Raw genomic sequence first — 21,228 nt, 5'->3', positions numbered from 1 at the left:
TGAGCCTCCTCTATCCGAATATGTTACCTGCTTGGTTCGAATCTCCCTGGAGGTTCTCGAATCTTCATTTGAAGATTCGAGCCAAGTTCAGACTTAAACCAATCAACCCCAAATTAACACCATGGCTTCCCCTAACAACCCTTGTTATGGATCTGAAGATAGTTTGGCTCGAATCACTTCAGAGCTTCTCGAATCTTCTTTTGAAGATTCGAGTCAAACAAAAAATTACCCAGATCTGTTCCAAAGTGACACCAATCAACCCCTAGGCTTCCCTCACCCTTGTGTCATACTTGGTTTCTCTCGAATCTAACCAGAAATGATTAGATCCCAAATCGAGCCTTCAGGAAACCTAGAAATACCAAATTTCTGGATTTTTTGTCCAAATTGATTCAAGGATTGAGGTTTAATCGACCTTAGTCGAAGTATTTTCAGTGGAAAATACTTCGACTAAGGTCTGTTTGATTTCAAACAAAAATCCGAAGCTGAGTTGGGATCGAGTCTGATTAAAGTTCAGAGGTATTTTTCTATTTATTTTGTGTATTCTACGTGTATTGTTGTCCGTATTAATAGCTTGTTAATTTTTCATATTTGTTTTGATCAATTCTGTCATTTCTGTCTATTTAATCCGAATGTGAATTGTTTCTGTTGGTTGTGGTTATTTACAATGTGTGTAATCGACTCGATTAAGTTCGTCGATTAATTATATTACGAATTTTTTCATTTCTGAAAATGTTGACTAAAACAGTCTGCTTCTATTATTTTAGACTAATTATTGACAAATGTTGTAAATAGTCAATTGATTAATGCTCGTCAATTAAATCATGATTGTCTGTGAATCAGTGAATTCAAATGTATGTTGTATATGTTATTGTCTGAACATTAAAGTTTCAGGACATTGTCAGTATTGACAATGATCCTGTGTGTGTTTGATTCTAGTTCAGTATTAAGTCCAGTCTGAATTGTTTTGATAATTGCAGTAATATGTTGTTAGTTCTGAATTCAGTATAATATTGCTGTAATGTCCAGTTTGAATTCAAGTTTGCAAAAGTTGGTCAAATGCAATTGTGTTAGGAAGTTAATAGGATTGGTTATAGCTGTAAATCAGGAGATAACTAAGTTTGTACAGATTTTAGAATCTGTTTTGTTATAGGTTCTGATTTTTCAGTAATAACATCAAGATTTCAGGGGCATTTCTGGGAATGAGCAGTAAAAAACAGGGTGTTAGTACTAGTATATTATAATGTAATGTTAGTGGCTATTAGTTAATGATACTAATGGGGAACAAGGGATAATGGGCTGCTGAAAATCAGGGAAAAGGTTTTACATAATGGGATTTTCTGTTTTTTTTAAAGAAGAAGGGGGTCCAAGAAACACTTAAATTGCCTAGGACCAGCCCTGTATAAATACAGGAGCTGGACAGACAGTTCAAAAACAGAGAATTTTAACAAGAATTTGGAGAGAAAATTTTTAAGAGAGAATTTTAAGAGAGAAAAACAGAATTTTGAAGAAAAAACAGAATTTTCATAGAGAATTTCTAAGGGCAGAATTTTTCAGAAGGAAGATTCTAAGAAAGAAAAAGAAAGGCAGAGAGAATTTTTAAGAGATAATCTTTAAGAGATTTTGAGGGCTGAGATTTTAAAGAAAGGAAACCGAAAATAGAACACTCACATATACACTCACACACAGATACAACATCAGAAACAGAAAATCAGAAACAAACTGAATTTGTAACTGAAGAAAAGCTGAAATTTGAAATATTGTTCTTGTGTTGAATCTGTTCAACTTTGTGTGATTCCACTGTTCAGCTAAAATCTGAAGTGTCTTTCAAAGTATCTTACTGTGCATCTGGGCTCTTCGAATCCTATTCTTGATCAGATTTACTGTGTTATCAGTATATTCTACTGAATTTGTTACTGCTGTAACTGCTGAAACTTACTTCTTCTACCTCCATTTTCAGGTATATGTCTTTTAAATTTTAAGTCGGAAAGAGATTTCAGCATGACCCGTCAATGAAGCTTGAATTGAAATGTTATTTTCCAATTGTCCAAGATCATTAGTTCTAATTTTATTTTTATGTTAGTTAACTAATAGTGAATTCAATTTGATAGCTATGAGTTAAATTGTCTTATTTTGAAATTCATATAAAGTTTTGTAATAATGTTAGCTATTCCGAAATCTCATTGGTATAGATATACGTGAATTGTCAAAACAGGGAGTGAGGCATAAAAATGGGCCATTGATTACATCCCATAATACCATTAGTTAAATGTAATGATTAAGAAGTTACATTAGTAGAATATCTTGTAACAAATATGATTTTTTGTTTAGGTTGGTATAAGTTATTATATGGTATGATGACAGGTATAATCATATGAGTAAAGTAAGTTGGTATAACTCATCATGATGTTAAAACGTTATGAATATTTACGCCAAACGGTTAGGTTATATGTAAGGTAACTTTGTTGAATTAACTTGCATAATAACGCCTTTTCTATAAATTTGATGCTTATCTACTTTCATAAAACAAAGTGACCAAATAATTAGGTCTATTAAGATTAAAACGAGCATGTGAGAATAAGTTGAGTTGTATATACACAAATGGCAACTTCTTAAATCAATGGTAATTAAAAAATAGAATTTGCATTAAGTAATCACGAAAATTCTCGGAAAATAGTTCCTTCCTTTATGAATTATTTATTTTCGGTTTCATATGCAATTTATTCTTTGGCATATTTATATATGTCACATTTGTTTTAAAGTTAGTATTAATCATATTTTTATTCTGTCTTTTGAATTTGAATAATTGGAATGAATATGATTTATATTCGGAAATTATAATCAATGGTCGATATTTAATAAATTGTGGATTATTTTCCAAAAATTTAAAGAATATCTTAAAACGAGGTTTCTCGTGCTATAACAAACATTTTTTTGAAAATTCCATAATATCATTACAAATATATTGCGCAATTAGGGATACGTTCACGTACCCTGATTATACTTTAAAAACAAAATTTCGAATTATGCGTACGCGCAATTTCGAATGATTATTTAATAAAAGGATTTTTCTAAAAGCATTAAATCAATTTCATAAAAATCCAATATGTACGGTTCATTATTTAAGAAAAATAATCATTCTTGATTCAACGCAATTTCGAAAAAAATGTGCTTAATAAATATATTGTCAAAAGTAATTGTGTACACGTGCGCGTGACACAATTCCGCATCTTTTTAATTTACAACACGAATATACGTACGCGTAATTCGATTCAAAGAAGGTCCTTAATCACGATAAGTATAAGCGGTAGTAAAATCAGATAACATCAATATATTTAATAAAATCAAGATGATTAAGCCAATAATAAAAACAGTTAAGCGACCGTGCTAGAACCACGGAATTCGGAAATGCCTAATACCTTCTTCCGGATTAACAGAATTCCTTACTCAGGATTTCTGGTTCGCAGAAAAATAAACAGAGTCATATTCTCCTCGATTCAGGGATTATAATTGGTGACTTGGGACGCCTAAAAATTCCCAGGTGGCGACTCTGAAACAAATAAACAAATCCCGTTTCGACTGTCCTTTAATTGGAGAAAACTCCCGACGCGCCCCGCGGGCGCGGCTAAAAGGAGGTGCGACAGTTGTTTGCAGGTGTATACATAACGTGTAGAATTCTAGCCTTTACCTATCTCAGTTCTAACTACAAACGGAAAATCTACCTAACCCGGTTCAAGCAAAACCCTTGGAAAAGAACCGTGGCCAAAAGAAAAACCAAGGGGGGCTTGTTACACTACCTAAAAAGAAAAAGAAAAAGAAATAAATAACAAAATTTTCATGGACTACTTCCCTCAAGAGTACTGTCCAAATGGTCCGTCCTCAGGAAGAGCCGCTTTATAAGAACAGTTACTTATATACAACAACATCAATTTCATGCTACAACATACACAATGTCTATGTACAATACACATATAACTAGAGCAAGTCTCCCACCCCCCACTTAAAAATAATGACATGTCCTCATGACATATCAAGAAAATAAAGAGCAGAAGGGTAAGAAGACTTCCCTGAGGCTCAATCAGAGTCGAAGACGGTGCTGGGGTCCACATGGCAAGCTCTCCCCAAAGCACGGAACCAGGCCATGAACCTGTTCTCAGACCGGGCCTGCCTCTGAGACATTGCATCCATTCGTGTGTGTAGGCCATCCACTGAGGCGCGAAGATCCGCGACCTCTTCCTCCATGGAACGCAGCATAGGCCTGGTAGACTGAGATATGGTGAAGCCTGCCCCAGTATGAGGGTGCCGAGAGGGTCCGGCACTGTCAGTCGATCTCCTGGATGGTGCACTCGGAAATGGGTCATCATACTCATCATCTATCACAATTGTTGCACGTGTACCCCTGCCCACTCTGATGCGTGAAGCGCGAAATGGTGCCTCAGGTGCCAACTCTCCATCGGCAGGACCTGTGGGGACCCCCCTCCGCAAGCACAGTGCAGTCACCAAGGAAGGGAAGTAAAACCCCTTTGACAGCAGCGGTCCCCGCAGGACCATTTCGTCACTAATTACCCGGGCTGCATCAAAGTCCTTCTTCGTCACGAAGCACCATGTCAATAATGCTCTGTTGAAGTTCACATCAGTGGTATTGCCGGAGGGCATGAACCGGCTGCAGATAACAGTCAACCAACACTTAGCCAAATGCGTGAAAGAATTGGAGTTCAAGGTGCTTTGGTCTTTGATCCAGGTGGGGTGCCCCCCAGCACAAAGTACAACAGTCATAGCCTCCCACATGACACCTGGTATGTCATGGTAGAAGTCAACGTCGCCCGTGAACTAGGGCAGCTGCAATACCTGTTGGACAGTCACAATAGAGGCATCTACCACTATGCCTCGCACAATCACCTCCTGCAGCATATGTTCAGGGTAGTTCGCGTAAAACTCCCTAACAATCATCCGGTTCACCGGGTCGAGAGGATCAAAGAGGAATTCCATTTCCCTCCTCCGAATTTCTTCATACATGTCCTCCTATTCCACGCGGAGGGCTGCCCGGTCAATTTGAATCTCGTGAATGAAGTTATTTCCAGCCTTTGCATTAAAATCATCCTCAGCTCGTTCCGATTCAAACCAGGACTCGTCAAATGTCGGCTGGAGGGATGTGCCTGCCCCTCTCCTTTGCCTTTTACGGGCCATAGTACCTGCAGGGCGTCAGAAGAAAAAGAAAAAAAAAACAAAATCAACTTCATCCTAATTAGTGCCAGTCAGATGGGTACTCAGACATCGCCACCTTATGGCAACAATGCCCCCATTTAATTCTTCTTGACAACTAGCTGCACAAACGGGGTGGTGAAGGTTATAACCTCCATAGAGGCCTCACAACAGAACTACTTACCACATTCTGCCAACACCACCCCACACTTACTCCTGTGCATATCTTTCCAACCATAAACAACACCCTCTATCATCGAGTACAACACTCCACAATTAGGGGTGGGTAGAACCCGCCCCTCAATATCACAACAACTCCAAAATTGTAGCCCACATGGTGCCTAACAACAACTATTCCCAAAAAAAAATTAGATTTTTAGATCAAAACATCACAAATACCATGAAGGTCCAAGCACCTTAACACCAACCAAGTTCACAACATTATCATACAACAACGAAAATCATGAACAAAGCAAAAATTGACAAAAATTATACTAAGCCTACCTAGGTTTAAACTAAGTAAAAGTATTCTAGATTACACAAAAATAGAAAATTAAATAGATAGAGAAAAATAAAAACTTACTAGTGTGGTTGAGTAGAAGTGGGTGATGAAGGTGGATGGCATGGGAGTGTGATAATGGGGTTTTGGGAGGAGAAGAGTGGAAAAGAGAAGATAGAGAGAAGATGGAGAAGAAGAGAATGAGAAAAGAAAAGGGGGGGTTGTGTTTTATTGTGCTGGGCGGATGGGGGGATTAGTGGTAGGTGGGGGTGGGGTATTTTGGGTAAAAGGGAAAGAAAAAAAATTTAAAATTTTTTTTTAAAAAAAATCGGACCTGGACCCGGTCTGTGTCTGCCGCGGTTCTACCGCGATCACGGTAGAAACGCGGTTGACCAAGTTCAGAGGGTATTGCTTACCGCGGTTCTACCGCGGTCGCGGTGGAAACGCGATAACCTGGGTTCAAAGAGGGGTCAGTACCACGGTTTGACCGCGGTCGCGGTGGAACCGCGGTCTGACCGCGTCTCTGATTCTGACGTCTTTTTTATATATATATATATATATATTTTATGTTATACTTACAACAATTTTGTGAGTTGCCTCCCATGGAGCGCCTGATTTAACGTCGCGACACGACGCAGGATGAGCGCATTTAAGGCTCGCTCGACCTCTGTGGTTCAGTCAGATGTAGTTCAGACCCTTCCTTAAGCTCGCTCATACCCACATACAACTTCAATCTCTGACCATTGACTCTAAATGTACGAGAGTCATTCTCATTGGCGACTTCAACCGCTCCTGACGGGAAAACTTCAACTACTCAAAATGGTCCCGACCATCGTGACTTCAGCTTGCCCGGGAACAACTTTAGTCTTGAGTTGTATAGCAATACCATGTCCCTAGGTTTGAAATTTCGCTCAACAATGTTTTGATCCTGTAGTTTCTTCATTCTCTCTTTGTACAGCCTTGTGCTCTCAAAAGCAAGATACCTGAATTCCTCGAGCTCATGCAATTCTGTGACTCTTGATGTGCCCGCTGCTTCCATATCTAAGTTTAGTTGCTTCAGTGCCCACCACGCTTTATGCTCAAGTTCTACAGGTAGGTGACAGGCCTTCCCAAACACTAACTTGTATGGTGACATACCAATTGGTGTCTTGAAAGCTGTTCTGTAAGCCCAGAGTGCATCATCTAGCTTCCTTGCCCAATCAGTTCTTGTGGCGTATACAGTTTTTGTTAACACACTCTTGATTTCCTTGTTGGATACCTCAACCTGTCCACTAGTCTGCGGGTGGTAAGTAGTATCTACCTTGTGGCGCACATCGTATTTCATAAGCAACTTCTCGAAGGCTCTATTGCATAAGTGAGTGCCTCCGTCGCTAATAATCACCCGTGGTATCCCAAAGCGGGTGAATATGTTCTTCTTTAGAAATCCCACCACCACTTTCGCATCATTTGTGGGCAATGCTACAGCTTCCACCCACTTGGACACATAGTCTACAGCAACAAGGATGTATTTATTGCCATAGGAGCTGACGAAGGGACCCATGAAATCAATCCCCCAGACGTCGAACACCTCTATCTCCTGAATTGGGTTCATGGGCATTTCGTGGTGTCGGGAAATGTTCCCGGTGCGTTGACATTCATTACAACCCTTCACCCATGAGTGCGCATCTTTAAACACAGTCGACCAGAAAAATCCGGCCTCTAGCACCTTTGCTGCTGTCCTGATCCCTCCAAAGTGTCCACCATAAGCCGATGCATGACAAGCCTGCAAAATAGAAGATTGTTCTATCTCGGAGACGCATCTCCGGATCATGTTATCCAGGCATATTCTAAAGAGATAGGGCTCATCCCAATAGTACAAGCGGCTTTCACGAAAAAATCGTTTCCTCTGGACCGATGAAAGATCGTGAGGAACTATACCACTGGCTAGGTAATTGGCCAAGTCCGCATACCATGGCGCTTCCTGATGAGTGGTGGCGAGCAGTTGCTCGTCTGGAAAAGTTTCCAGAATTTCCTCAACTTCAATTGCATTTTCAGATCCCTCAAGTCGTGATAGGTGATCAGCGACTTGATTCTCAGTGCCCTTGCGGTCACGTATTTCAAGATCAAACTCTTGCAGAAGCAGCACCCAATGAATCAGGCGTGGCTTAGAGTCTTTCTTTTCTATTAAGTATCTGAGAGCAGCATGGTCAGTGTATACAATTACCTTTGATCCTATCAGGTAGGACCGGAACTTGTCGAATGCGAACACCACAGCTAGCATATCCTTTTTAGTCACCGTATAGTTCAACTGGGCTCCACTCAGCGTTCTACTAGCATAGTAGATTGGGTGCAACCATTTATCTTTTCGCTGGCCCAGCACTGCCCCCACTGCGTAGTCACTAGAGTCACACATTATTTCGAACGGTTGCTCCCAGTTGGGGGCAACAATGATGGGTGTTGTGACCAGCTTCTGCTTCAGCTCCACAAACGATACCCTGCAATCATCAGAAAAGACAAACGGGTGATCTTTCTCTAATAACTTACAGAGAGGATTGGCGATTTTGGAGAAGTCTTTTATGAACCGCCGGTAGAAACCGGCATGTCCAAGGAAACTCCTGATTGCTTTGACCGAAGTTGGTGGAGGCAGCTTTGCTATTATATCAACCTTTGCTCGATCTACCTCTATTCCCTTGCTTGACACCCGGTGCCCCAAGACTATGCCTTCTTGTACCATGAAATGACACTTTTCCCAATTCAGTACCAGATTAGTCTCGATGCACCTTTTCAGCACACGCGTCAGATTCACCAGGCACTCATCAAATGAATTCCCCACCACTGAGAAGTCTTCCATGAACACCTCCATTATATCCTCAACCATGTCAGTGAATATGGCCATCATGCACCATTGGAATGTGGCGGGTGCATTGCATAGGCCAAAGGGCATCCTCCTAAAGGCATAGATGCCATAAGGGCATGTGAATGAGGTCTTCTCTCGATCCTCGGGTGCAATGGAAACCTGATTGTACCCTGAATATCCGTCTAGAAAACAAAAGTGTGACCTCCCTGCTAATCTATCCAGCATTTGATCAATGAAGGGAAGTGGGAAGTGGTCTTTCCGGGTGGCTAGATTCAACTTTCGATAATCCATGCAAATTCTCCAGCCTGTGACGGTTCTCGTTGAGATTAGTTCATTGTTGTCATTCTTCACAACCGTCATGCCACCCTTCTTAGGCACACATTGAACTGGGCTAACCCAGCTGCTGTCAGAGATTGGGAAAATAATTGCCGCATCTATCCACTTTATCACTTCCTTCTTCACCACCTCCTTCATATTCGGGTTCAGCCTCCTCTGATGTTCCTTGGAAGATTTGTGCCCCTCTTCTAGCAGAATCTTATGCATGCAGTACGCGGGGATGATCCCCTTGATGTCTGCCATGGTCCACCCAATGACAGTTTTGCACTCCTTCAATACCTGTAGAAGCTGTTGGACCTGCACATCTAACAAACCAGATGAGATAATAACAGGTAGAATGGAGTTAGGTCCCAGAAATTCATACCTGAGGTGGCCTGGCAATGGATTTAGTTCCAGCTACGGTGGTTCTTCAATGGATGGCTTAGCTGGAGGAGTCTCCCTCTTTTCTAAGTGTAGGGGCTCAAACTCTAGATTTCTTTCCCAAAACCCTCTATCTTCCAAATGCCAACACCCATTCTGCCAAGTCCTCACCGTTCACTTCCTCCAAATTCGTCAAACATGCAGCGATGGGATCCCCAATCGTCAACACTTCATCATCAGACTGAACGATTACATCCACGGCATCAATAAGAGAGCAATTTGTGAACTCACTTGGGCGCCTCATAGATTTCTGCACATTGAATATAATCTCTTCGTCATTGAGCCTCATCTTAAGCTCCCAAGTCTCACAATCAATAAGAGCTCTACCTGTGGCCAAGAATGGTCTTCCTAAGATGATAGGAATTTCTTCATCTATTTTGCAATCCAATATCACAAAATCAGCAGGGAACACGAACTTCCCCACCTGAATAAGTACATTATCAAGGATCCCAAATGGATGCTTCATAGTCCTGTCAGCCAGCTACAACAGCATAGATGTGGGTCTAGCTCTCCCAATGCCCAACCTCTTGTAAATGACCAAGGGCATAAGATTAATGTTGGCCCCTAAATCACAGAGTGCTTTCGCAAAAGCAAAGTTTCCAATAGTACATGGAATAGTAAAACTCCCGGGATCTGAGAGCTTTTCAGCAACAGGTCTAGTTACCACTGCACTGCACGTCTGAGTAAGTGTCACTGTATCCAAGTCTTGGAAGTCAAATTTCCGGGACATTAAGTCTTTCATCATTTTTGCGTATCCAGGCATCTCCTTTAAAGCTTCGATCAATGGAATATTTACCTGAATTTGCTTGAGCATCTCAAAGAACTTTTTGTATTGCTCCTCCTTTTGGTGTTTAGCCAACCTCTGTGGAAATGGTGCAAGAGGTCTTTTCTTCCCAATCACTTGGGACTTTTCTTTCTCAGCTACTATCTTTACTACTGACTCTTCAACTGCTTCAGCAACTTTCTCGGTCTCCTACTGAGTATTCTTTTCTTCCTGAGCATGCTGGACTGTCACATCTGTCAGCCTTATGGATTCATCCAGCTCAATGGGTACCTGAATAAGTGTCTCAGCCTGTATATTGTCACGAACTCTCTCCTGCTATTCATCGAGATCCCTGCTATTACGGAGACTCACCGCCATCAGCTGCTTCGGGCCCTGATCTTTAGGATTGATTTGGGTATCTGCAGGTTGCGTTCCTTGAGGACGATTATTCAGAGACATTGAAATTTGGCCCACCTGCACTTCAATATTTTTGATAGCTGCATCATGTGCATCTACTCTCTCATTTATCTTCGCAGTGGACCCAATAACCTGCTGCATCATTGCTTCCAGTCTAGCAAACCCATCGTCCTGTCTTCCACCATGCTGCTGTTGAGGCGGGTGGTACCCCTACTGCTAATTGTTGTACCCCTAGGATCTAGGATACGGTGCCATGTTGTTGGGGGGTCTTATACCTCCCATGTTTCCGGCGTTATATTGTGGCGGAGGTGGTCTGTACTGTTGTTGAGTCTGCTGACCCCAGTTCTGATTTCCTTGTCTCTGACCCCCATAGTTAGCTACATAGTTCATATCTTCAGGGTGCTGCTGATGATGATCAAGCTCTGTATTCCAAGGATTACCAACTGGTTGACTAATGCAAGATGTGCACAAGCCCCCATTGGTAGTGTCTACTATGTGTACCTGCTGCTTCTGTCCTGATTCCTCCACCTTTTTGGTGAGGATGCTCATTTGTGTCAGGAGGGTCGCCATATTTTCAGCCATAGTGTTTGAAGGATCAAGGGGCACTGAGTGTACCACTGGAGTTATGGGTGCATTCCTGGATGTCCATCCCGAATTCTGTGCCATTTTATCAAGTAAACTCTGACCTTCTCTCCATGTCTTGCTCAAGAATGCCCCACCAGCTGAAGCATCCACAATATTCTTCAACCCATCCGACAGTCCCATATAAAATCGTTGTCCCAACATCTGTTCTGGAATACCATGATGTGGACACATAACCAACATTCCTTTGAACCTGCTCCATGTTTCATGCAGTGTCTCCATTGGTTTCTGCTTGAAGCTCACGATCTCATCAATTTGTTGGGCAGTTTTGTTGGGTGGATGAAACTTGTTATGAAACTGCTTGACTAACTCATCCCACGTTGCTATAGAATTTATGGGGAGTGAGTTTAGCCAAACCTGTGCAGCTCCTGTCACCGAGAATGGGAACAATAATAACCTGATTGCCTCTGGAGTGACATTGGGCTGCCTTTGGGTCTTGCAGATCGACAAGAAGTTCTTCAAGTGTTGCTGAGGATCTTCAAGTTGTATCCCAGAAAAGAGTCCCTTGTTTTGCAACAAGTGCAGCATATTATTTGTGATCTGGAACGACTTAGCTTGTATTGCAGGCACAACTATGGCAGTAGCTAAATTGTCAGCTGTGGGTTGTGCCCAGTCATACAGTGCACCCTCGGGCACCAGAGGTGCCGCGTCTCTGACATTCAAGTTGACTTGCTCATGCCTGCCGTTTCCGTTAGGGTCGATTGCGTCTCCCATGTCAGTTTCGAATTTGTCTATTTGTTGAGGTGGTTGAAGTCTTCTGTTGGCACGGTTCAATGCCCTGAATATTTTCTCAGGGTCTGCGAGTCCTTCAAGTAGTTCTCCAGTCCTTGTAGAGTTTCTAGGCATACACCTGTACAACCAAGTCAACAACCGTCAAAATTTTCAATAAAAAATTGGGTGTAGAGAAGCTGCCTACGCGAAGATTTTTTTTGTATTTCTAGCAATGGTAATTGATCATTCCGTTAACTCCCCGGCAACGGCGCCAAAATTTGATCACGCCCAACTATGCCTTATAAAAAGGACAATGCGGACGTTGCAAATATAACCCGAGTATTACGCCCAGGGGCGAATCCACAGAGAGTTAACCTAACAATCACTATCTTTAGACCCACTAAACTCTTCAGAACCAGCTTTCCAAATGTTTGAATCACAAGTTGATGGTTTCTATTGTAACTAAAATTGCAAGTAAATTAAACAGCTGTAAACTAAAATGCTAAGGTTGTAAACAATGATGAGAAAAAGCTAAGGTAAAGATTTCCCCTATTGATGGAATCCCTTCTGTTTATGCTTCATACAAATTTACCAACACACCTCTACCAATCATGAACGCTCGTCTTACCGTAAATCTCTCCCGAGTAATCACAGTAATATACTATTGCACTCTCCCGAGATACACTAGCTAGCTTTAATTAACGCAGATCACTTAAGATTGCACCCAAAGCTTCGTTATCCCTAATCCCGCCTTTAAACCCGTAGTTATAGATTCCTCTTATACTTTAGGAGTGGTGTTATTCAACAATAACCTAAATATACACTCTCTCCCGAGTTATGCACACTAGCTAGGCACAGCTAATTGAGGATCCTGTCAATTAACTACAACAAGAACATAGTTGAATAATAAAGATTGAAACTAGCAATTTGTATTCACATAAACAAGAAGTTCATCCCCCAATAGGTTCCATCAAAATCTTAGACAAGGGATTTAGCTACTCATAACTATGGGTAAACAAGATAAGATAATATTCATCATCAAAAACTAGCAATAAAAATCAAAGAAAAGAAGAAAGATGTTTTGGGTGATCTCTCACAATTGTTTTTCTTCCAAGATACTCTCCAATTCAATACATGCCTCTCTTGGGCGAAGTCTAGTGTTTAAAATAGGCTTCTGGGCTAAAAATCCCGTGTTTTGCACTTTAGCCCCTGAAATTTCCGCCTCCTGCCGCGGTTCCACCGCGGTCGCGGTAGAACTGCGGCCAAACATGGCCTCTGAATTTCCTTCTATCCGCGAACATCCTTCACCGCGATTCTACCGCGGTCGTGGTAGAACCGCGGTAGACTCAGTTTTCTGATTCTTCAGCCTGTTTTGCGTGGTTCACTTGGGATATTTCATGGTTGGCCTCTCTTTCTTCATTTTTTTCACTCCAAAAGTGCTCCCTAGCCTTCCTTAGTCATATATAACCTGCAAATCATGAAAAGCACTAATAAGAGCATTTTGTTATCACTTTTATTATCAAAACTATGCAAGAAGGCGGTTATTTAGGGTCTGAATAAAGTTAAATTCACCTATTATCATGTCTTCAATTCAATGTTGATAATACCGATCATTTTCCTGTTATCTTTTCACTTTTCGTCTTGATTTCTTAGCATGTTCTCTTCTAATAAGTTCATAACAGTTTGTGTTTGGTTACTCAATGATGCTAATTTGACAATGTCACGATCCGAATTTCCCACCCTCGGGAGTCGTGATCGCGCCTATTAATGTGAGCTAGGCAAGCCAATTATTAGAACCAATTACCCTTTTACCAAGTTTTAATCTCTTTAACATTATAAGAAGAACAATAACATGTAATGTTATGAATCAAAATAACTGTGATGCCACATCTGGCTTTTGGCAAATTACATATGGGACCCTGGCTGAAAATAGAGCATGTGCACTGCGTGTGACAGAGACCAAGAAAATCGGGATACGTTCATTGCATTTTAGAGTTAGGCCGAATTTGGTAGAAACTTCCCCTCTCTTAGTTATTGTTACTTTATAGTGTAATTGCTTTGTTATCACTGTCAATATATCAATCTGTTATTTCTGTATTTAGTTGTGGATATTGGATCCATAACGTTGGTGCTTTCATTGTCTCCATCTACCATGGTGGACCTATCTCACGCTCCAGTAATGGGTCGTTTCAGCGGTGAGAATCCTCTGGATTGGGTTCTTCAGGCAGAGAGGTATTTCAACTTTTACAATATTTCATCAGAGCATAAAGTGTCATAGACTTCATTCTATTTGGATGGCGATGCTTTGGAATGGTATCATTGCTTATTTCGAAACAAACAACTTGCAAGCTGGGACCATTTCATGGACAAATTGTTTTTTCATTTTCGACGTCGAAATCGGGAAGCACCTGGTAGACATTTAGCCTTTCTCCGGCAGTTTACCACAATGGACTATTATCAGGCCCGAGCAACGGCTCTTCCATCATGGAGCAACATGGCCAACTTGCCCTTGCATCAATACTGCCATGCTCGCTCGAATTACGGCAACCTGAACATTGCCCACAAAGTGTCTGGGGAAATGCCCGATAGGGAAATTGATAATGTGGTAGTTACTAACACAAAATTACCCGCACCAGATGCTATGAAGCCAAAGAGTTGTGCTGAGAATCCATCTGTGCTAATTAAAATTGACGACGCTGCAGTTTTGGTAACTCACGCGGAGGAAGAGTTCTACAATTCGATTTTGGATGACAACAAAGAGGACGCAGGCTTTCCTTTGCCACAATACTTTGTTGAGTCATTTAAATACGACAACGACAACGACGAGGTGCACAAGGTGTTTGATGAATTGTCGGATCGGTCTAAAGATGCCATTCAGGAACTATATGCTATTCAGGAACCATATAAAGAGTTTACGATGAAAACAGAGACTACTGAGGAACATTTATCTAACGATTCGATGTATCTTGTCGCTCCAACTGATGTGGCAAATGATTGTGCTAAGGTTGTCGTAAATGAAGACAAGAATGATGAAGCAAAATTTTTTACCATTAGAGAAGAAACTCTGGACTTTGTTACTGCAATCAAAGAGAAGGCTCCATTATGGATTGGTTGTGCATTCTCTATTTCCAGTGACTAATCACGCCCAACTATGCCTTACAAAAAGGACTTTGCGGACGTTGCAAATATAACCCGAGTATTACGCCCAGGGTCGAATCCACAGAGAGTTAACCTATCAATCACAACCTTTAGACCCACTAAACTCTTGAGAACCAATTTCCCAAACTTTTGAATCACAGTTGAAGGTTTCTTTACTAACTAAGATTGCAAGTAAATAACAAGCTGTAAACTAAAATGCTAAGGTTGTAAACAATGATGAGAAAAAGCTAAGGTAAAGATTTCCCCTATTGATAGAATCCCTTCTGTTTATGCTTCATACAAATTTCCCAACACACCTCTATCAATCATGAACACTTTTCTTACCGTAAATCTCTCCTGAGTAATCACAGTAATATACTATTGCACTCTCCCGAGATACATTAGCTAGCTTTAATTAACACAGTTCACTTAAGATTGCATCCAAGGCTTCGTTATCCCTAATCCCACCTTTAAACCCGCAGTTATAGATTCCTCTTATATTGTAGGAGTGGTGTTATTCAACAATAACCTACATATGCACTCTCTCCCGAGTTATGCACACTAAATAGGCACAACTAATTGAGGATCCTGTCAATTAACTACAACAAGAGCATAGTTGAATAAATAAAGATTGAAACTAGCAATTTGTATTCACATAAACAAGAAGTTCATCCCCCAATAGGTTCCATCAAAACCTTAGACAAAAGATTTAGCTACTCATAACTATGGGTAAACAAACTAAGATAAGATCCATTATAAACTAGCAAACAAAATCAAAACAAAGGAATATCAAGAGAATTATAAGGAATCAAAGTCCAACCACTAACAAGAATAAGGCAAAACAAAGGTAGATTTCACTTTCTTTTCACATCTTGTTGCACGCGTGCAACACGATCCCATTTCCTGTATCTCGTGGCAGGCGTGCCACCTACTCCCATTTCACTTATTTTGTGGTAGGCGTACCACCCGCTCCCATTTTATTTATCTTGTGGTAGGCGTATCACCCACTCTCATTTCATTATATCTTGTGGTAGGCGTACCACCCGCTCCCATTTCATCATATCTTGTGGTAGGCGTACCACCCGCTCCCATTTTATTATATCTTGTGGTAGGCGTACCACCCGATCCCATTTACAAGCCAACAATAATCACAAGGAATCCCGGCAAGAGAACAATAATATCAACAAACATCCCGGCAAGGGAACAATGATATCTCAACAATATCCTGACAAGGGAACAATAACATCAAACAAACATCCCGACAAGGGAATAATGATATCTCAACAATATCCCGGCAAGGGAACAATAATATCAAACAAACATCCCGACAAGGGAACAATGATGGTAATAACAAGTGAGGCACAATAAACCACAACAGAGTCATAACAATTTATAACACGAGACTCACAAGCATGCTTGACACCGACGTATGGATACTCGTCACCATGCCTATACGTCGTACTCCACAATTAACACGTAGCAAATAGACACAACTCCTAATCCCTCAAGCTAAGGTTAGACCAAACACTTACCTCGATGCCACGAACACAATTCACGTTTCAACTATAGCTTTACCCCTTGATTCCACCACCAATTCGCTCGTATAATTGATTTGGAGAAGAAGAAGCCTTTGAAAAATCGTCCTAGTGTGTTTATGTTTTGAGAGGATATGAAAAATAGGTTTAAAATCGACTAGGTATAAAAGTTGCAGGTTGCAGATATGGGAATTGCGAACCCCGACCTCTGCTGGCTTGGGAATTGCGAAAGGAAGCTCGCAATTGCGAAGGGAAGCTCGCAATTGCAAGCTGGGAATTGCTAAGGCAGGCATCGCATTTGCGATCACTGGCCAACCTAGGAAGCTTCGCATTTGCGAATAAAAGGTTGCATTTGCGACTGCAGGGGCATCGTATTTGCGATGAATTTCCTCGCATTTGCGAGAAGGAGCTGGCCTGGGTTTCCTTCGCAATTGCAAAAAACCACTCGCATTTGCGATATCGCATTTGCAAGCCATGCGAAGCCTGCATGCCTGCTATGCACAGCTGAAATTCTGCAATTTTCTAAGTTCAAAATGTACCCCGTGACCTATCCAAAACTCGCTCGAGCCCTTGGGGCTCGAAATCAAATATAGACACAACCTCAAAAACATCCCACGGACTTATTCGTGTACTCATATCACCAAAATAACATCATAAACATCGAATTAAACCTCAATATCAATGAAATTTACCAAAACTTCTTAAACATCAAATTTTGCATTTAAGGTCCGAATCACGTCAAACGGATTCCGTTTTTTACCAAACTTCACAGAATTATCTTAAATCATATATAAGACCCGTACCGGGCGCCGGAACCAAAATACGGGCCTGATACCATGTTCTAATCAAAATTCATTTCCAAATCTTATAACAATTTCAGAAAACAATTTTCCTCAAAAATTCATTTATCGGTCTTGGGACCTTGGAATTCGATTCGGGGCATACACCCAAGTCCAATAATTCCTACGGACCCTCCGGAACCGTCAAATCACGGGTCCGGGTCCGTTTATCCAACACGTTGACCGAAATCAAATTAATTCATTTTATAGTCAAAATTTATCATTTTTCACAGATTTTAACATTTAGGCTTTCCGGCTACACGGACGGACTGTGCACGCAAATCGAGGTGATGCTAAAAGAGATTTTTAAAGCCTCAGAACGCAGAATTCACTTTAAAAACAAGTGATGACCTCTTTACAGATAAAAGGAGTTGTTCAGATGGTCAGCACCTCCCACCTACATCCCAGGATCGTGGGTTCGAGTCACCAAAGGAGCAATAGCTCCAACAAAGAGGATCAAAGGGGAGAGGAATCAAATAAAAAAATGACGCTAATTTTAGTCAAAATGAATTGATTTGATGATTTGCTTACATTTTATGATTATAATGCACTTTGGTCCTTTACAGAACTATTTTACTGATCGGTTGAATTTGGTCTGGGCTACAGAACAAGCAAAATCTAAAGGTTATGAAGTAGTGTTATCGTAGTGATGTTAATTTCTAGAATCTTTTTTGTGGTGGTGGTTGTTATTGTTGTTGTTATATTATCGTTATTATTTTTATTATGATGAATATTGTAGTAAACATTTAATTATTCAAAAGCTGGACGATACTGTACGTACTAACTGTGAGCGTAACTGTGTTAAAACAAAAATCAGAAAACTGTTAGAAGAATAAAGAAATGTATAAAATAGTAAAGAATCAAAAATATTCCGAGTCCACAATTTTTCTTGTGCGTCCTTAAGGAATTTTAACCCCCTCACCCGTTGTCAAGGTAATGGATTAAATCCTCCCAGGATAAAACGGAATAAACCTTCCTGCAACAGTGGCAATACAAACTACAGGATACCAACGAACTCAAAGAACGGAGCAAAATCACACTTACGAATTTGAGAGAGAGAGACTGCGAATTAGGATGCAGTATATTCAGAAATAAAGAAGTTCTAGAGTATTTTTCGTGTCAAGAAGATGCAGCCTTGCCTCAGAATTTATAGGCAAATATCAGAAGAGGTGTCTGGAAAGGTGCATTTTCAGAAAATACGCGGCCATAGAGCCTCTCTGAATCTGACTGCCGCGATTCTACCGCGATCGCGGCAGAACCGCGGCCAGCGAGGCCCTCTAAACTTTCAGCAGGGTTCTGGCGTAGTTTCAGCAATGATTTGACATTTAATTAATTATTAAATAATTAAATAAATTTTGTCCAAAAAATAATCTTATCGATCATTTGACAAATCCAAATCCGAATCCGAATCCGAAACCGAAGCCGAAGCCAAAGCCGAAGTCGAGCCGAGCGAGCGACAATGACGGCGCGAGGGTTCATTCTCTTCAACTCCTTTTAAGAGCTTTAAGAAGTGAATCTATATATAAGTACACAAATGTGATTGTCCCTCACTAATGATGGACAAAGTGCAAGACAAAAGTTCACTTCTTCAAATTTTCATTTTCCCTGCATTTTATTTCCCTCCATTTCCAATTCACACTTCTTCTACTTTAAAGCCCAATGGCTTAAAGTCCAACAATCCCCCACATGAATGGGAATGGCTGTATCAAGAAAGATCATAGATGAAAGCTATGTGATTTTGCAAGTAAGGATTAATTGCATCTGGATAAGTAGGTTTCCCTTTGAACTTTCCGTAGTGAACATATGTCGGATATACTTGGTCAATCGGTAGATTTGATATCTTTGAACCGTCGAACTTTAGTGTATACCTAGACAGCCATATGCCACACAACCAACCCTTAATCGTCTTTTGGTTCTCATTGTTGTGTTCGTTTTAGCCATGAACACCGCCTGGTCTCATAAGTGCATAAAGAATTGGCCTTACAGAATTCTCCTTAAAGCGGCTTACACTTGACACTTACGTAGGTGATTCCTAAACGTGTAATCCTTTAGATTGACACTATTTGATAGATACTTCATCAAACTTTGGTAATCATTAAAGAACGTGTAAAATTCTATCCTTGTTACTGAACATTGTCTTCATCACGAAAATGGACCAAAGATTTTGTTTTGACAATGTTGAACCGGTCAATCACAACTTTGTTTGAGCTCCTTGAACCTAGATCTCGGAACATCCAAAATTCTAGGTAGAGTTACCGCCATGTTGACTTGTCCTTGGCCATAGTCCCATTCCCTTAGATGATTTCTCAACTCCCTCTCTAGTTAAGCCTTTTGTAAGTGGATCCGCAACATTATCCTTTGATCTTACATAATCAATAGTGATAATTCCACTAGAAAGTAGTTGTCTAACGGTATTATGTCTTCGTCGTATATGACGAGACTTTCCGTTATACATAACGCTCCCTGCCCGTCCTATTGCAGCCTCACTATCGCAATATATGCAAATAGGAGCCAAAGATTTTGGCCAGAACGGAATGTCTTCTAAAAAATTCCGAACCCATTCATCTTCTTCACCGTCTTTATCCAATGCTATAAACTCTGATTTCATTGTAGAGCGAGCGATACATGTCTGTTTGGAAGACTTCCAAGATACTGCTCCTCCACCAACAGTAAACACATATCCACTTGTGGACTTTGTTTCTGATGAGCCGGTTATCCAATTAGCATCACTATATCCTTCAATAACCGCAGGATATTTATTGTAGTGTAAAGCGTAGTCTTGGGTATAATCCAAATATCCAAGAACTCGTTTCATAGCCACCCAGTGATGCTTGTTGGGATTACTTGTGAATCGACTAAGTTTACTTATTGCACAAGCTATATCGGGTTGTGTACAGTTCATGATGTACATTAGACTTCCCAACACACGAGCATACTCCAATTGAGACGTACTTTCGCCTTTATTCTTTATAAGATGATGGTTTAAGTCAATTGGAGTCCTTGCACTTCTAAATTCCAAGTGTTTGAATTTTTCAAGTACCATTTTCACGTAATGTGATTGAGACAAAGCTAGACCTTGAGGAGTCCTCTGGATTATAATTCCTAGAATTACATCGGCAACTCTTAAGTCTTTCATATCAAACTTACTAGCAAGCATACACTTAGTAGCTTGAATGTCGGCAATGTCTTTGCTCATTATTAGCATATCATCAACATATAAGCAAACAATGACTACATGATTTTGAACGTTCTTAATGTAAACACACTTATCACATTCATTAATCTTAAAACCATTTGACAACATTGTTTGGTCAAATTTCGCATGCCATTGTTTGGGTGCTTGTTTTAGTCCATAAAAAGACTTAACAAGTCTACACACCTTCTTTTCTTTTCCCGAAACCACAAACCCTTCAGGTTGGTTCATGTAAATTTCTTCCTCAAGATCACCATTTAAGAAGGCTGTTTTTACATCCATTTGATGGATTTGAAGACCATACAAGGCGGCTAACGCTATTAGCATCCGAATAGATATAATTCTTGTTACCGGCGAGTATGTGTCAAAATAGTCAAGACCTTCTCGTTGTCTAAATCCTTTGACAACAAGTCTTGCCTTGTATTTGTCAATAGTACCATCGTCTTTCATTTTCTTCTTGAAAATCCATTTAGAACCCAATGTTTTGTTACCTAGAGGAAGATCAACCAATTCTCAAGTATGGTTGCTCAATATGGATTCTATTTCACTATTGACAGATTTTTTCCAATATTGTGCTTCTGAGGAAGACATTGCTTCCTTGAAGGTACGAGGCTCATTTTCTAACAAAAAAGTCAGAAAATCTAGACCGAATGAAGTAGATATCCTTTGACGTTTACTTCTTCTTGGATTTTCTTCATTA

The 21,228-nt window shown here is 40.5% G+C and overlaps 2 protein-coding genes across 2 annotated transcripts; both read right to left on the bottom strand.

Annotated features, from left to right (window-relative positions):
• Positions 1 to 5,019: 5,019 nt before the first annotated feature.
• On the bottom strand, positions 5,020 to 9,756 carry LOC107829429 (uncharacterized). Its single transcript, XM_075227131.1, has 6 exons — positions 9,402 to 9,756; positions 8,977 to 9,175; positions 7,924 to 8,172; positions 7,616 to 7,869; positions 6,935 to 7,186; positions 5,020 to 5,189 (listed from the first exon to the last, which is right to left on the bottom strand). Exons 1-6 carry the CDS (start codon positions 9,754 to 9,756, stop codon positions 5,020 to 5,022), a joined length of 1,479 nt encoding a protein of 492 aa, XP_075083232.1.
• Positions 9,757 to 9,771: 15 nt separating this feature from the next.
• On the bottom strand, positions 9,772 to 11,958 carry LOC107825674 (uncharacterized). The gene is made up of 3 exons (XM_075227130.1): positions 11,157 to 11,958; positions 10,746 to 10,892; positions 9,772 to 10,238 (listed from the first exon to the last, which is right to left on the bottom strand). Exons 1-3 carry the CDS (start codon positions 11,956 to 11,958, stop codon positions 9,772 to 9,774), a joined length of 1,416 nt encoding a protein of 471 aa, XP_075083231.1.
• Positions 11,959 to 21,228: the final 9,270 nt, after the last annotated feature.

This window comes from Nicotiana tabacum, chromosome 12 (assembly GCF_000715075.1).
Source record: "Nicotiana tabacum cultivar K326 chromosome 12, ASM71507v2, whole genome shotgun sequence".
In the NCBI taxonomy this organism is placed as follows: Eukaryota; Viridiplantae; Streptophyta; class Magnoliopsida; order Solanales; family Solanaceae; genus Nicotiana; species Nicotiana tabacum.
The sequence above is the reverse complement of the archived record's forward strand: the minus strand, read 5'-3'. Positions and strand labels throughout refer to the sequence as shown.

What these genes read in the sequence shown, in the direction of transcription:
- LOC107829429 (XM_075227131.1), bottom strand. Translation starts at nt 9,756, where the DNA reads ATGAAGCATCCATTTGGGATCCTTGATAATGTACTTATTCAGGTGGGG. An exon ending in TTCGCATTCGACAAGTTCCG is followed by an intron (nt 7,870 to 7,923) that starts GTCCTACCTGAT and finishes TGCTGCTCTCAG; the next exon opens with ATACTTAATAGAAAAGAAAG. An exon ending in ATCCAACAAGGAAATCAAGA is followed by an intron (nt 5,190 to 6,934) that starts GTGTGTTAACAA and finishes GACGCCCTGCAG; the next exon opens with GTACTATGGCCCGTAAAAGG.
- LOC107825674 (XM_075227130.1), bottom strand. Translation starts at nt 11,958, where the DNA reads ATGCCTAGAAACTCTACAAGGACTGGAGAACTACTTGAAGGACTCGCA. An exon ending in GAGCAAGACATGGAGAGAAG is followed by an intron (nt 10,893 to 11,156) that starts GTCAGAGTTTAC and finishes CTTGGAATACAG; the next exon opens with AGCTTGATCATCATCAGCAG. An exon ending in TAACGCCGGAAACATGGGAG is followed by an intron (nt 10,239 to 10,745) that starts GTATAAGACCCC and finishes TTGCTGAAGCAG; the next exon opens with TTGAAGAGTCAGTAGTAAAG.